General features: G+C 38.0%; 1 protein-coding gene across 2 annotated transcripts in view; it reads right to left on the bottom strand.

The window, feature by feature from the left end:
• The window catches only part of THSD7B (thrombospondin type 1 domain containing 7B), a 1,621,840-nt gene that overhangs the window by 572,685 nt on the left and 1,032,084 nt on the right, over nt 1-17,071 (bottom strand). For both annotated transcript variants that reach the window (XM_040474954.1, XM_040474955.1), the window contains one exon: nt 4,295-5,105. In XM_040474954.1, the coding sequence (XP_040330888.1) occupies nt 4,295-5,105 (811 nt within the window). The remainder of the gene's footprint in view (nt 1-4,294; nt 5,106-17,071) is intronic.

Here is a 17,071-nt window from a genome sequence, read left to right as displayed (position 1 = left end):
GAAAGGAAAGGAAAGGAAAGGAAAGGAAAGGAAAGGAAAGGAAAGGAAAGAGAAAGAGAGAAAGAAAAAGAAGAGCAGTATACAGATTGGAAATGAAGAAATAAAACTTCCTTTGTCTGCAAATGATATGCTTATCTACATAGATAATCCCAAAGAATCTTAACAATAACAACATAAAGTCCTGGAACTAATAAGTGGTTATATCAAGGTTGCAGAATACAGGTTAATATATAAAATTTGATTGTTTTCTTATACACAAGCCATTAAAAACTACAACTTGAAATTTAAAACACTATACATTTATATTGGCACCAAAAATATGAAATACTTAAGTATCAATCTAACAAAATAGATACAAAATGTACATGAGAAAAAGTATAAAACTCTGATGAAGAAATCAAAGATGTAAATAAATGGAGAAATACTGCAGGTACATGGAAAAGAAGACTCAACACTATCAAGATGTTATTTCTTGGGGCACCTAGGTGCCTCATTCAGTTAAGCTTCCAACTTTTGGTTTCGCTCAGATCATCATCTCACAGTTCGTGGGTTCGAGCCCCACATCAGGCTCTGCACTGACAGTATGGAGTCTGCTAGGGATTCTGTCTTCCTCTCTCTCTCCCCTCTCCTGCCCACTCTCTATCTCTCCCTCCTTCTCTAAAATAAATAAACATTAAAAAAAAAGTTATTTATTCCCAAATTGATCCATACACTACAAGCAATCCTAATCAAAATCTTGGCAAGTTATGTTGTAGATATTGAAAAAACCTGATTCTATAGTTTACATGGAAAAACAAAAGATACAGAATAGATAATACAATATTAAAAAAAGAACAAATTCAGAGGACTGAAACTACCCAACTTCAAGACTTACTATAAATCTTCAGTATTTAAGACATTGTTTTATTGGCAAAGAATAGATAAATAAATCAATGGACTAAAGACAGAGAGCCCAGAAATAGATCCACATAAATATAGTCAACTAATCTTTGGCAAAGGAGCAAAGGCAGTTTAATAGAAAAAGGAGAGTCTTTTTAACAAAAGGTACTAGAATAGCTGGGCATCCACACGCAAAAAAAAAAAAAAAAAAAAAAAGAATACAGACACCAACGTTATACCTTTCACAAAAGTTAACTCAGACTGGATCATAGATTTAAATGTAAAATGTAAAACTATAAAACTCCTAGAAAACAATATAGGAGAAAATTTAGTTGATCTTAGGTTTAGAGAATTTGTTGTTTTTGATGCAACACCAAAGAATGATCCATGAAAGAAATATTGATAAGTTTGACTTCACTAAGATTAAAACAAAACAAAAAATAACTTCTCTGTGAAAGACACTGTTGAGAGAATGAAAAGGGGGTCATCAACTGGAAGGAAATATTTTCAAAACATATATCTGATAAAGGACTGGTATCCAAAGTACACAAAGAATTTGTAAAGCTCAACCATAAGAAAACAACTCAAAAAATAGACAAAAGATCTGAACAGACACCTCACCAAGGAAGATCTACAGATGGCAACTAAGCAAATGAAAAGATGCCAAACATCGTAAGTGATTAAGGAACTGCAAATTAAACAAGATACCACTATACACCTATTAAAAATGGCTAAAATCCAAAATACTGACAATAGCAAATGCTGGCCAGAATGTGAAGCAGTAGGAATGCTCATTTATTGCTGGTGGCAATACAAAATGATACAGCCACTTTGGAAGACAGTTTGGCAGTTTCTTACAAAATGAAACAATTCTCACTGTAATATGTAGGAAAGTGCCCACTGGTATTTCTCCAAATTAGTTGAAAATGTATGTTCACATAAAAATCTCCAAATGAATGTTTACAGAAGCTTTATTTATAATTGCCAAAACTTGGAAGCAACCAAGATGTCCTCCAACAGGTGAACGGATAACAAATTGTGATATATCCATAGAACAGAATACTGTTGGAGGAGGTAATCAAGAGGATGTGACTGCCAGTTGACCATCAGGCTAGATTCAGGCGTTTGGAGGCTCCTCACCCCTTTGCTTGTCCTTGGAATATATGCTCTGTACACAGTGGGAGCTGCTCTAAGTACATGGTCTTAAAGGAGTAAGGTCTTTTGAGAACATCTAGATGGTATATGTGATGGAAACCAATTAAGGCCTCTATATAAACTTTTAAGATTTGGCAATGGGTGCAGATACCTACTCATCTTGCAGCCACCCAAGACAAGCCTTATTAGTAATTTCTCTTGCTAACTAAACTGCCACCTCCCAATCCGCAGTGGTCTGTCTCTTCCTTCGGTCTCTCCCTGCTCTATGTATACAGGGATAGTTTGTAAACCAACAAATACTATTCAGTGATAAAAAGAACCAAGCTATCAAGCCATGGACATACATGGAGGAATCTTAAATACATATTGCTAAGCAAAAGAAGCCAATAAGAAAAGCTATATACTGTATCATTCCAACTATATAACACTCTGGAAAAGATAAAACTATGCCATCAGTAAAAAGATCCCTGAATGCCAGGGAACTGGGAAGAGGAGAGGTGGGACCAATAGGTGGTGCACAGATTTTTAGGGCCATGAAACTATCCTATATGATACAGTAGTTATGAACACATATCATTATACATTTGTCCAAACCCATAGAATGTACAACACAGTGAATCCTAATTAAACTACGGACTATAACAATATGTTGATACCGGCTCATGAATGGTAACAAACACACTACACTGGTGCAAGAAGTGTGTACCATACTGTATGTGTGGAGGGGAGTGAGGAGAAGCTATATGGAAACTGTATTTTCCACTCAATTTTTCTGTAAATCTAAAACTACTCTAAAAAACAAAGTCTCTTAATTTAAAACAAAGAAAAACAACATGGCAAACACAAGCAAACTGAAACTGAAAACATTCTCTGGAATATTAAGAAAACAATGTCTTTATAGAATCCCACATATGCATTCAAACAATAATCACCCAAATCATCTGCTTAATCTTTTGGGCTTCACAGAGGCAGGCAATAAAAGGCAGAAAATCACTCTTCAATGGACTTGCCAACCGCATATGGCATAAATCAGAATGAAGCATCAAAGATGAAATATGCTCATTTGTGAAGTCAAATGAAAAATAAAAATGAAAAAAACATGAAACAATCATCATATTATTTTGTTCTTGAATAGCTGAGGTAGTCTTTTGAGCCTCTCCCAGCCAGCTGTGGATTCTGAGAAAACAGTAACTGGTGATAATGATTAATTCTAGAGATGAGTGTTTCACTATTTTGTAATATATGTCTTACTGAAAGGCATTTAAATTTGGAAAAACTTGGTAACATACCAGTGCTTTAAGACCTTCTGGGGAAAATTAAACAAATACTACTTTGAGCATATTTCTATATACCTAGGTCATGATTTTTCTGTACTACAATTTAAAGTAGAACAATTACAAATAACTTTTAAGCACTAACAGCCTTAACTATTCTTTTTAAAAGTTTTAGTCCATTCCCTCTATAGGTTTGCAATTCTAATTATTGCCATGCAAGGTAATATGTTTTTCAAATCGATGTCATAGAAAGCATTCTTACATTAACTTACTGTTATTATTACTACTATAAAAAATCTACCACTAAAATGTTAGAGAATCTTCTTAAACATGAAAACAAAAGTAAACAAAACCAAGTTTAAAAAACATGAATACCGGGTGCCTGGATTACGCAACCGACTTCGACTCAGGTCATAATCTCACGGTTAGTGAGTTCCAGGCCTGTGTTGGGCTCTGTGCTGACAGCTCAGAGCCTGGAGCCTGCTTTGGATTCTCTCTCTCTCTCTCTCTCTCTCTCTCTCTGCCCCTCTCCCACTCATGCTCTGTCTCTGTCTCTCTCTCAAAAATAGATAAGAATTAAAATTTTTTTAAAAAACATGATTATGAAAAATGATAATTTTTGCATAATTTCTATCCCAAGTTTGAGAGTCAATTTGAATTTTTATGATTATAAAGAAAGGTTTAGTCTTCTATTACTATAGTGATAAATGTTTTTTTTTAAACTTGTTGACACTTTGATAAAATGTGGAAATGCATGCCTTATCCTATGTAGTTGTACTATTAATTATGTAAGAATGCAGAGCTCTGCCTGGTCTATACTCTGAAATGTTCACAATTGAAATTGAAAGCCTCTTAAATTAAACTTCTAAAAACCCAAATCCCCAACCTGGTTATAATTATCCCTTTGTAGGAAATAATATATCTTATAAAATTATGTTGTAAAATACCTAGGTGAAGCAAAGATATAAACACTGAAGGCCTCCTACCTTAACATAGCATTTTTTCCGTCACTTCTGGTGCACCAGACCTGCCGAGTTTGATAACCGATCTCTAAGTCCCAGGGCTTGGAATGGTGATGTGGCTTGTAACTCTGATGTCTAAAGGTTACTCGCTCCTTTGAATCAGAGCTAACATCCAGAACAGTTCTTCCGCTTAGGTTAATTTCTTTAAGATGAGGCAGCCTACATTTACTCCATGGTCCAACTTTAAGGCTAAAAGTATACTCCTCTTCTCCAAGAGGACAGGAAACGGGAGTGTCACAGGCTCTTGACTCAGTCAGATTGGGACACTGAGAACCGCCATAGAGAGGGGGAGCGATGGCTGCCCGGGTTCTGTGTTGCAATCGCTTCTCACATCCCTTGCTACACTCGGACCATTGTGAGAACTCAGATACAACACAATCCCGGGGGCAGGGAATGAGGCAAGCTTGCTCTGTGGGGGGCCGTGGGATAAAGTGTTCACATATTTCATTTCCAGCCACGGTTCTGTTCAACTTCTGAATACAACGCGCAGTCCGGTGCTGTAACCCATGTTGCGCTGTCACACACTCCTCAGGCCGAGGCTCGGCTTGGCCGAGGCTGGAAGGGGCGAGCACACAATGGTGCCAGTCAGAGACCTCCCACTGGAAGAGGTCACTGTGCCAATCACAGACTCGGAAGCAGCTTCTTTCCTTTGGAGGCCTGCTGTTCTCATCACAGTTAGAGACGTGACTCGTCCACCCTTCCAAGTGGAAACACCACAGTGCACGACTCTGGACTCCTCCTGGTCCACAGTCTCCTGCGCACCTTCCCCAGGGGCCTACAGGCACAAAGACAAGGATGTCAATTACTCAGACATTCCACGCGGCCCTCCACACAAAAATGGGTCAGTCTGCACACTTCCCAACACAACCAGTATGAAATTATGAACTTGAGTGGAGGTTTAATTTAGTTGTGAAGAGTGTGGACGCTGCATCGGTCTGCCTTTGTTGAAATCCCCTCTCCCTCTCTTACCAGCAATGTAAACTTGGATGAATTACTTCCATTTGTAAGCCTTAGTTTCCTTAACTACATAAGCGAAAGAATAAAAGCACTGACTTGCAGAACTGTTCTGAGGATCAGTGGTACAATGTGGTGCCAAGCAGACAATGCACACGTAATAAATGATTGGTATCATTATAATCGCTACATTCCAAAGCCTATATATCTAACTCAATATTAATACTTTCTAGGTAGACAATGTTTGATCTCAAAGAAAAGCCCTAAACCCAGGATCTTAATAAAGAAGGGTCTCTCATCTTTCTAAGCCTTCAGCTCAATACTGCAGGTGGCTCAGAAGAGAAATACGTTTTTAAAAACTAACTTGCCAAAGTATCCTAAATACATTTTCACTCGCTTAATAGATGTCCCCGCTTTTGGTTTTTGCTTGCAGAGTGAATTGCATGAAAAAGAAAACATCTGATGGGTGAGGATGTAATAAAAGCAGCAACAGCACTATTGAACTGCCCCCACAATCCCTGAAATATACCCCCTTGGATTCTCGACAGGTAATGATTCCGGGTAAAGCTTCCAACATTGGTTAATAATATGCCACTTCTTTTAATTACTGAACACGTTTTCATGAGAAAGAGTCCCACGAAGAAACAGACAAAGAGTGTCCATTGAGGTTTCTCACATTGTTTTGCATCTGATCTGAAGACATACCAGCCAGCCTTATCCAGAAGGCTGATGATACAACTTCATAAGGGTGGCAAGTAAGCACATTTTATGTCAGTTGGAAAGAAAATACTTTCCTCTCTTTCACTTTACTTAAATATGTAATATGAATGCCAGAAAATTTTATCAGCTCAATCGTAACCTTTGCCCCTACACTAGGTTGTGATAATAATAAAGGTAATTCACACCCCGAGAAACAATTTACATAGGTAAGGGAAAGAAGATGCAGTCTTGCTGTCTTTCCCCAAATCTGATCAAACACCCCAAATGTCCAAATGCCATTTAACTACTTCATGGACTTTGTTTCCATGTCCACACATTATATTTCTAGGAACAGTATTGTGTGCATAGTCACATGCATTTAGGAAGAGACATATATATCCTCAGAGAAACAGGTACTTGCATTTGGGGCCAAATGCTGCAGTGAGGATCTATCACTTTAACAGGACATCAGTTTTGGGGTTCTAATGTGCAGGCTTCCCAGTTCTTCCTCACAGCCCTATCTGGTTATGCAGACCCACTATGCCAATGACTTGTCACTTTATAAGTGAGATTAATGGAGAAAATACCCTCAGGTCCTTTCAGTGTCCTCATCCTGGAGACTCCTCTTGCTGAAGTGGGCACAGAAGTTTCATTGAAGTAAGTCAGCTTTTACTCACCACAATGCCCTTGACTTTTCCCACACATTTCCTAGGTGTGGTGCCCCAGCTCATGACACAGTAAATGCACATAAAAAATGGAACTCTCGGCTCAGGCCGATTTCATCAACTGCCCTGGATTCTGGTGATTTTTCTCCTAGATCACCCACAATTTTGTACTCTGTAAATCGAGATGTTCATTGCTACATGCAAGTCATTTAAAGGCTTCATGTGTCCAGATGCTCTGGAGCAATCTCAGTTCAAGTATGCCATCCCTTGTCCATCATGGCAGACTGTGCAAATTTTTATTAGTGCCCCCCCCAAAAAATCACCATGGTTACTCAGTAAAGAAATACTCCAGGGGCACCTGGGTGGCTCAGTTGGTTAAGCATCCAACACTTGATTTCGACTCGGGTCATGATCTCACTCACGATTAGTGTCAGTGCAGAGCCTGCTTGGAATTCTCTCTCACTCCCTCTCTCTCTTCCTCTCCCTCCTTCTCTCTCCCTCTCTCTCTCAAAATAAATAAACTAAAATTAAAAAAAAGATATATCCATTTAGCAAATTTTAAAATCTAAAATCAGTCTTGGATAAAATAAAACAGTTATCAGATAAAATTGAAAGATGCTCATTTTCTAAGTACTAGGTTTTTAAATAATGGCTGTCTGCTTACCTTTATTTGTTAATGTAGGAAATACACGCAACTTTTCCCTTAGGACTTTGTGTGTGTGTGTGTGTGTGTGTGTGTGTGTGTGTGTGTAAAGAAAGTAAGACCATAAAAATCAAAGCATTTCTAACCAATCTGAAAAATGTAATACTAAATTTAATTCATCTAGAACACCTTACAAAGTGATCATTATTCTTACTCTTAAACCATTTTACTAACATATTTTCTTATTATTAAAATGTTTCCTTCTTGTTCTAAGTTTTTTGCCTACTTTCAAAACTGTTAAGGTAGCTCTTTTTTGTTATTTGAAATCATTAATATTTTAAACCTTGTACATTACTATTCTTCCCTTAGTTTTCACATTCTCCCATCTACAAAGAAATACACCAAACAGCAAAAAATTTCTTAGATCAATGGAAGACAAAATATACGTATTAAGAAATAATTATTACCATTTGTTAAGGGCTAGCAGTGCTGTCGTAGGCTGGGATGATAGCAGAAGACTGTTACATATTCAAGAATTTTACCAAGTGGTTGCTAAATCATTCATAATTTGAAATCAACCATGATGTATTTACACCACAAATCAAGACATTTAAAAACAACAACAACAATAACACAGAACTGCTTTGTCATATACCACAAGCAATTTGCTCAGTGCCTTCCTTCCTTTCTTGTTTCTTACAACAGTCCTCTGACACGGGGCTGGTATGCTCCTTTTATCAACTGGGGAAACTAAGCTCAGAGAAGTTACAGGGTGCATCCAAGGTTATACAGCTAGTAAATGGTAGACTAGAATGGGACTCCAGATCTGTGAGACTCCAAACTTAGGCTCCTGCCCTTCATTTGAAATGAGTTTTTGTTGTTGTTGGTGGTGGTGGTGGTGGTTTTTTTCCATATGCATTGGTATGTGTGATCCTAACATCACAAGGCAGATCTGTTTCTTAGCTTAGCTATGATCTCTCCCATCTGGTAGTGAGTATTCCTTTGGATATGAGTACAAGTAATCAAGGTGGTATTTGAGCAATGATTTCCCCCTTCTGGCCCCGGAAATTTAGGATGGCAGGTAAGACACATGCATGTTGATAAGCATTAGTCAGTACATTTAGGAAGGCGCAGTCAGGGTAGAATAGTTTCTCCTCATGTTAAAAGCAAACTTTGCAGACAACTGAACAACAGGTAAATAACAAGCAAATAAAAAAGTGAATTGCGTATGCTTGGAATAAATGAAAAACAAATTGCAAACAAGACACATAAGATGGAGACAAGACCTCTAAGCAATTGACCTATAACAATTTGCATTTCTCAGGCATAGAGGCAAAATATGTTCCATGATTTATTCAGTTGTGTTTGCCTATGAACTTTAAACACACACACTCGTGAAAATCACATAGCCCTGAGGGATTTTGCCATTTCAGAAAACATGCACATTTAAGTAAGCTGTGAACTACAGTTTGAGAAATCTTGTATCTTTGTCCAAATTCAGAAATAGGACATATTAAAGTTTTGAGCAGTTGCCTGTAGAAAATGAATATCACCTTTAAATTTTCTATATATATATATATATATATATATATATATATATATATATATATATAAAATGTGATTATATTCACAATATATATCTTAGATAATAATCTGAAGAAACATATAGGAAACCCATGCTTGTAAACATCAATCATTTGGTATTCCTTAATTGAAAACAGGCCCCAAGTAATACAAATTAAACAAAATTTAGAACCAGTAAAGGATTAAAAGTTTAATTAGACATAATGTGCCTTTAAACTAAAACTCATGCTGTGTTACATTTCTCAGAAGATATTTTAATGGTATAACAGGAATAGTAATTCAGTACTTGTTTACCTGGACCAACATTATGCAAAAACAAAATTCACCTGCAATTTACTACCTTTTGTGTATGATAAACATAGTCGTTCTAGAATAAACTGCTAAATCTTTTAAATCACAACAGTTTTAATTATTACATTAACATTTTGGTTTAGAAGGTAAAATCTTTGCACACAAAAGGGTAGTACTGATGGACTCTTGGGTCACATTCACATTTAAGACTCTTTGATTCTTTTTTTTCCCCTGCCTGTGTTTCTTGCAGAAAGCGCAAATATGCGAATGCTCTAATGTAATACTCCTCCAGAAGCAGAAAAGTGCTGGCACATTTTATTCTCTTAATTAAGTTATCCTTAACTGGATTAGTTTAGATGAATGTATCTCCCAATCTAAATCATCATATTTAGGACAACCTACTGGATGCCTGAGTTTTAGGTGTGGCATTCACTGAGATACCTACAACAAAGGAAAAAGGGAACTCAAGAAGTCAGAGAGAATAAACACATTCCATAGCTTTTGCACACCATTTGGCACCCTTTGAGGCAGCAACCCTGACTTAATACCATTCATGCAATAGGAGGAGATGTTTATTTTACTATTCTTTTTTTTTTTTTTTTAACCACTGCTTTTATTACCCTGACATTGCTTTCTTTTTATCTTGGGCAATGGGGTTGAGGAATGACATGAATGTCAATGCAAAGCTTTAATACCTTACCCAAATTATTTGTGGATAATTACTATACCAAAGCATTCATAAACCTCAACATTACCAAATGTGATATAAAACAACATTGACTTGTAAGATGCCTCACCTCCAAGAAATAGCTTGAAATCTATGCAGTAGCTTTCACTTCTCAAAAGGCTTTCACATCAACCATGGAGTAATTAAAATAATGTTTCTATTGCGTAGTGAAAAAATATGTAAGAAATCTCACTTTCTAAAACACATCAAGGAACCCAAGGAATGAGAAAAGAGTGGCATCTGAGCACTCATTCACTAAAATAACAGTTGCTCATTACCTGCTACTTGACAAGTAATATATTAGACTCTGGAAATATAAAAATAAATGAAATATTAAGTATCTCTTACAAAATCTGGGCACTAAATGTAATGCCAATTTGCTCCTGAAGACGACATTCCGTCTCTCCTTCAGGTCTATCTATACTTACTTGGTACACAGTTTAGCAGTCTTAATGTTTTGGTTTTCCAAGCTCATTAGATCTAAAGCAGCAAACCAGAAATTGAGAGAGATATTGGAGGCAGGGGCACTGATGGAAGCTAGAAGGGATGGCCATTCTCAAGTCTACATTTCAGAATCTATCATTTTTTTAAACAATTATTTATTTTTTGAGAGACAGAGACAGACCGTGAGCGGGGGAAGGGCAGAGAGAGAGGGAGACACCAAATCCAAAGCAGGCTCCAGGCTCTGAACTGTCAGCACAGAGTCCAATGGGCTCGAACTCATGAACCATGAGATCACGACCTGAGCTGAAGTCAGCCGCTTAACCAACAGAGCCACCCAGATGCCTCCTGAATCTGTCATGTTAATTAATAACTTCTACTAGAAGAGGATGCTTAAAGCCATACAGCACCGCCTAAACTAACAGAGAAAATTTGTTCATTATATATATCCATTACTGAGTTATATATCAGATATCAATAGAAACACAATGTAGAAAATGTAAAAACACGGAAAATTGTTTTCAATGAGAAAAAATTTAAACCATAATGCATTTTAGTTAAAAATTCTATTATGTTTTTCACAGGAACCAAAAAAATCTTTTATTAATACTAAAGCTATTTTCAAAACACACCAGTGGTCTGAAGGCTATGTGTGCTACCGTATTCCAGTATTTCTCATTAGAGATTTTAACAGCAATGGTTCAGAGCTGTAACTTCATTTTCATAGGTATAAAGATTTACTTTTGGAGACAGTTTCTGATTCCATGCAAGGCCACCACAGAGCATTTGGACTGAATTTTTATACTTGCAGAAAGCGCAAGCACTGTTGCTAACATCCCAGGCTCTTTCTGTATGATTGTGCTTTTGTTTGACACCTAACAGCACGTTTTAAGCCCATTTCATCTTTGTGGACAGATGCCTCTGACTGAAAAGCAAAGTGCCTCCATTACTTATCATTTATGATTACGAATTATTAGTTGCCAGTGGCTAGAACATCCATTAAAAGTAGCTTGACAGCAAGGCAGATTAGAAATATATCTGAACGACTCATCAGCTAATGCAAACACCACAGAGACAGAAAACCACCTTTTAAAAATTGTTTATCAATATTTCTGGTCTGAATTCTACTTTCTAAAAATTCTGAAGCTAAAAGGAAATCTCAAGCCTCATATTCTTCACTACATTCTGACACAAAGTGGGTCTTTTCAGATCACTAAAACCTACAGCCTGCTAACTGCCTCAAATATGGGAATGGAAAGGTAATGTGACAGCCCACAGTTTTTGGAGGAGGAAACAAAGCCCACACAAATTCAATGAGTTGCCCAAGGTCACAAAGTCATTTGGAGCAGAAATGGGATGGAAAATTCCATTCCAGACACCCAGTCCAGTGATCTTTACACTATATTATGCTGGCTTCCATTGTAACATCCTAAGACTGCAAGGGAGGAATAAGGACTCTGTAAATGGTTGTAATCCAAGATGGGGGGGGGGCGGTGAAAGGAGGAAAAACATAAAAAACAAGTGAAAATTACATAAAATCACATACAGCACAAGCAACAAAGTGCCTGTTAATGCTGAGAGTTTTCAGTCTCCTGCACCGGCAACTGGAGCCGTTCTCAGGGACCTTTCACAATTTATTATGTGAAATGGGATCCTTCCTGCCTTTGAATGCTTGAGAACACGGACTCAGCTATGTTCAAGAACATAAAGAACCAGCAAGTTTCAGGGGATTAGCACACAAACGAAGCCTCAAGCACCAGTAAGAAATTACGCATCCCTAGAATAACTATAGCAAATAATAGTAACAGTTTTCTCAACACCTACCATCTTCCTAATACCATCTTTACATTGTTGATATTGTTCTTCTTTGCTATATGAGACCATCAGAGCATGAGGTCAAAGAACATGCTCAAAGTAAACACCCCAGAAGCCCTGCTGCTGGACTCTCCGTTCTATCCACCTCATGCCTTTTCCACAACTGCAGTTTAACTACTTTTAGTAGCCATATCTCTTGAGCAAATGAAGCCTTGCAATGCCCATTAGATAAACTATATTTAGAAGAGGGATCTATTTTATGTGCAGCTGGTGTGAGGGGCTCAGGGCACAGCCACTCCTCTCCTGCCTAAAGGACTCTGCGCCTGCCTTGGTCTCAGCTCAATGGCCTGGCTCGGGTGATGGCCCTGGAACTCCTGGGGCTCTGCTACCTGTCAACGGATATTTATGGGGTGTTCTCATCCCATAAATATGGCTCCAGTCAACTTTGACTTTACTTACAATAAATGCTTCCGCTAAGCCCTCTAGATTCCCTAGAGAAGCAGAAGAAAATCATTTACTCAGCTGTTTTGTATCTGTTGTGTGAAAAAGGTAATGAAGAGTAAGCCAGAAATGGAGTGAAGCTGAATCCCACACAGTGTTCTTCTGAAGGACTTTCTCCCTTAGCTTATGGGCCACTCAGGCAGTGACTAAACTTCAGGAGGGCCAGAAATTTGTTTGCTTTATACTTCAAAGAAGCAAACTGGAACAGGTGCTTGGGAGGCTGAAATGTTTAAGCTGTACTCCTTCTCCTTCGGAAAAAAAAAAGAATAAAGTGCTATTTCCACAGTGAATAATCAATACATGTTGGGATTGATAAAGGAGGCCTATTTTGTGGCTGGTTGTCCTAGACGTTCACTGGAAAAGCAGCAATGTTGAGACTATGTACATAGGCTTTAAAAATACATGAAGCAAAAGGACAGGGTGGCATCCATTTTATTTATCATTAAGCAACTCAAGGATTAATTTCACCAAGGCTAAAAACTGCACTGGAGCATACTTGAGATAATATTTTTTTTTTCGTAATTTCAATTCTCTAACAGTTACATGGAGTATATCTACTTTTCAATATGTCTTTTCTCTAGTAGCAGATAATCATGATGAACAAGTGAGAGAGAACAAAACATAAGCTACATTTTGGTGGATAAAACATCTAGTTCACCCAATTTTTTTCTTCCCAAAGAAATAATTATTTCAGTTTTGAAACAGCAATTTTAACACTATTTGAGACTCTTGTCATCCGAAAAATAACTTCCAAGTTACTGATTTGAAAAAATATATGAGAAACAGCAGTACCGTGGCATAATCACAATATTATTTTCTATCTAGAAACACTAGAAATACCTATGTGTCCTATATAGTCTAATGAGCATCCTAAGGATTCTTTCACAAAGATCAAATCCAATCAATCACGCATCAGTTTTACTTCCTAAACATCAATCCAATTTGTTCATATTTCTTCATTCTCACTGTACCACCCTCTTCCAAACCACCATTTTCTCTTGTATGAACAAAAGGAGTAACCTCTTGTCTGGCCTTCTAGCATGTACTGCCCCACCCCACTGCACCCCTGATGTCAATTCTTTCTCCATATCACAGACACATATCATTTAATAATTCAAATCTGTACCACTTTGGGTGCAGCTTGTCATCTATATGGCATTTCCATGCTTAAAGCTTATCAGTTGCTTCCCATTCCTCTAAAAAAAAAAATGAACATGACATATAAGTTCCTACCTGATCTGGCCCCTTTCCACCTCTTTAGGATCCTGATAACCTGACCACCCTGGTTCAGTCACTGCTCTGCCATCATGGTGGTCATCTTTCAGTTCCTCCAATGCTCCAAGTCCCCTCCCGTACCTGGGGACTACATGTAGCTACAATTGTACATGTGGCTACAATTCCTAAAGCAAATCACATGTTCCACCCCCACTCTTCATATCTTAAGTCACTTTCTTAGAGAATGCTTGCCCTGCTCTGGCATGACCTTACTCTTCCACAAAGCACCCACCACCCGTGTAATTACAAATCCGACTATGTAATTTAATCTTGTCTCTCCCACTGGATTCTAAACTCCATGATGGCAGAAACATGTCAGTCCTGCTCACCACTCTATTCCCAGCGCTAACCTAGTGCTTGGCATATGGTTAGCCTTCCCACCCATTACTAAAGCTGGAGCAAACAGCACTGTAGGAAGCAGAATCATATCTAAATATAACTAGGAGTAATGTCAGTACCACAAACTCATCACACAAATGAATTGATGGTTTTACCTAAATGAGAGGGGGTGGAAAAAAGGTCCATTCTGTGTTTCCTTAGCATATGTTTAAGGGAAGCAATCTCCAACATGATGTGCAACATGATTCTTAAATACTTGTCTATCCCAACTGTATTCGTAATGCCTATTGTTTTTGTTGCAACTCTGCAACTCTCTGGGCCCCTTCTGTCCAGACTCCACAAAGCCCCTGCACTGAGGAATGGGGTATCCAGTCTTCTCATGGTTAGCATTCTAATTTTAACATTAATAAATACAAAGTCTACAGAAATACCTTTGACCTTGGACATAGGTCTAATTCAAATATTCTAATTGATCCAGGAAGTTGGCTGAACAAGTAAAATAATATTATCTTTTTTTTTTTTTCTCAGAGGATTAAATCTTTTTTTCTCAGAGAATTACATATTGGATCCTATCATCCCTGCCTACTAACAAAACTAAAAAGTGGCCAGGGATGAAATTATCACGGTGGTTACAGCTCCAGTAGAATAACAGCAGCAGCAGTCCTACAGATACTGTGGGAAGACAGTGTGCTCAACGCTTTGTAACAATCATGTCACTCAGTCCTCAAAGCAGCCTCACAAAGTAGGCTAATTTTCAGAACTCCCAGCTGCCTTAAATTTCCAATTTCAGGAAAATTGGCAGAAGAAATGAAAAGAGAGTGAATGTAGTCTCTTCAGAGTTTGTTGATATAATTACACTCTCAGATGCCCAGGGAAAGGCCTAAGAAGGGAAGGGTCTGGGAAAGTGCACTTAGAGACTGTTAATTTGGACCACTCCTCTGCATGAGGAAGGGAAGCACCAGAAGCAGAAGGAAACCCTAGAAACCTGCCAGGATGCATGTCCCTGGCTAGAGCCTGAAGGATTCTGTGTAAAATGTCTTCCTACTCAAACCCTAATGCAATTTTGAGAAGCATTGTTATTCCAAAGGGTGGAGTTTGGGTCAGAGACCAAGTCTTTGTGTGGGACTGGGGGATGGGAGAAACATGTTTCAGAAGTATATTTCATTTACAGAAACACAGATTTTAATTAGAAGGTGATGGAAAAAAAATTTTTTGAGACACTTTTGAGAATGAACACAGCCCAACTTGATTCTGGCTTTTGTGTTACCAGAAGTCTTGTCCGTTAAGAAGGTTATGTTAGATGTTTCTGAGGGAGGGATGCCCTTCCCCTGACAAATAACTCCTAGCTTGAAAATAAAAAACTTCCTCCCTGCCCCTTTCTCGTGTCTGGAGTAAGACTGATAAGAGCAGAGATGTTAGTGTGAGTAACAGAGACAAGGAGATCATGTAGCTTGCTTCCCCAGAAAGGAAATGGCAGCCTGGGCTGTCCAGGCAGAGAAGGCTAAGACCACTGAGCACCTCCCACAGATCCACAGGCTCAGCACAGTGGGAAGGTAGCACAAAGGACGAAACACAGCATAGAATTCTAGAGTCAGCCAGCCTATCAGGAATAAGGGCCTTCTAAGTGGGGACCAGTATAAATGGATGGCTAGGAAACTGGGGTCCAAAGGAAAAAATGGGGGACCCATTTGGTGGTACGACGAACTCAAAATAAATAACCAAAGTTAGCTGACAAAATTATTTCTTGCACACCTGAAGTTTTTGCTGAGGTAAGTACCCACTACAATAGTCACCACCACATATAATAATTACAGGGAATCAGAGAAGCAATAATAAACACATACCCCACCAGCCCATGAACTGACAGCACCATAGGATATTCAGGCCCTTGGCTCAATAACATACTGAGAAAATCTATCCTCATTACCCTTTCGTAGCTGGGTGAGCACGAGGCAGTGGCCTGAAGCCTGTGTCAACTCTTTTTAGCCTCCTCCTCCCCTGCATGACTGGAATTTCCCAGAGTGCTTTGAGCAAATTCAATTTACAATGAAAGTGAACTGTGGAAATGTCATCTGAGTTATGGCAGTAGTTTACATTTACACCACGAAAATAATAATTATTGTAAAGTAGCATTTATTATTTGATAGGCTTAATGTTAGTACACAGATGGTTGAAAAAAAATGCCAAATTTTAACAACTTCTGGGGATAAGGTAGTAATGGGCTGCCTCCTGGCCTTTCCTTTAGTAACCACTTCATCTGATTCCTGCTGAAGAAAACATATTATCATTCAAGAAATCCCAAAATGTTTTCAGTGGAACAGCTGCATCTTTTAAGATCAGTACAGAGAGAAGAGCATTGTTATTAAATAAATTTGTGAACAATGCAGAGTTAAAAAAAAAATTCAAGTTTTCTCTTTTTAGGAGTCCTCAAAGCTATCTAAATATACATCGTGAATCCCAAAGAATGTATCCCTAGGGTGCAACACTTCATAAACTTCTTTCCCTATGTCAGTTTTTTCCTGGAGGAAAAAAATAAACATATTTTGCATGTGTGATGCTTTTCCCTTGCTAGATGAGGTGATGGACCCTAGTTTTTAACCTTAATGATCTTAATTAATATGAAATAAAATCATAATTTTAACTTTAGGATCCACACCATAAGGTGAAGTTAAAAATGCAACTTTCAATCCACAGCCTGGCATTCACATCCTTGCAAGACAAAACACACAAATCCACAAAGTAAAGAACACACCAGAATAAATCTAAGATCTGCCACCTGTTCACAAAGAACAAGACAGAAAACACAC

Source organism: Herpailurus yagouaroundi, unplaced genomic scaffold (genome assembly GCF_014898765.1).
Source record: "Herpailurus yagouaroundi ecotype Mexico unplaced genomic scaffold, PumYag 140, whole genome shotgun sequence".
Lineage (NCBI taxonomy): Eukaryota > Metazoa > Chordata > Mammalia > Carnivora > Felidae > Herpailurus > Herpailurus yagouaroundi.
The sequence above is the reverse complement of the archived record's forward strand: the minus strand, read 5'-3'. Positions and strand labels throughout refer to the sequence as shown.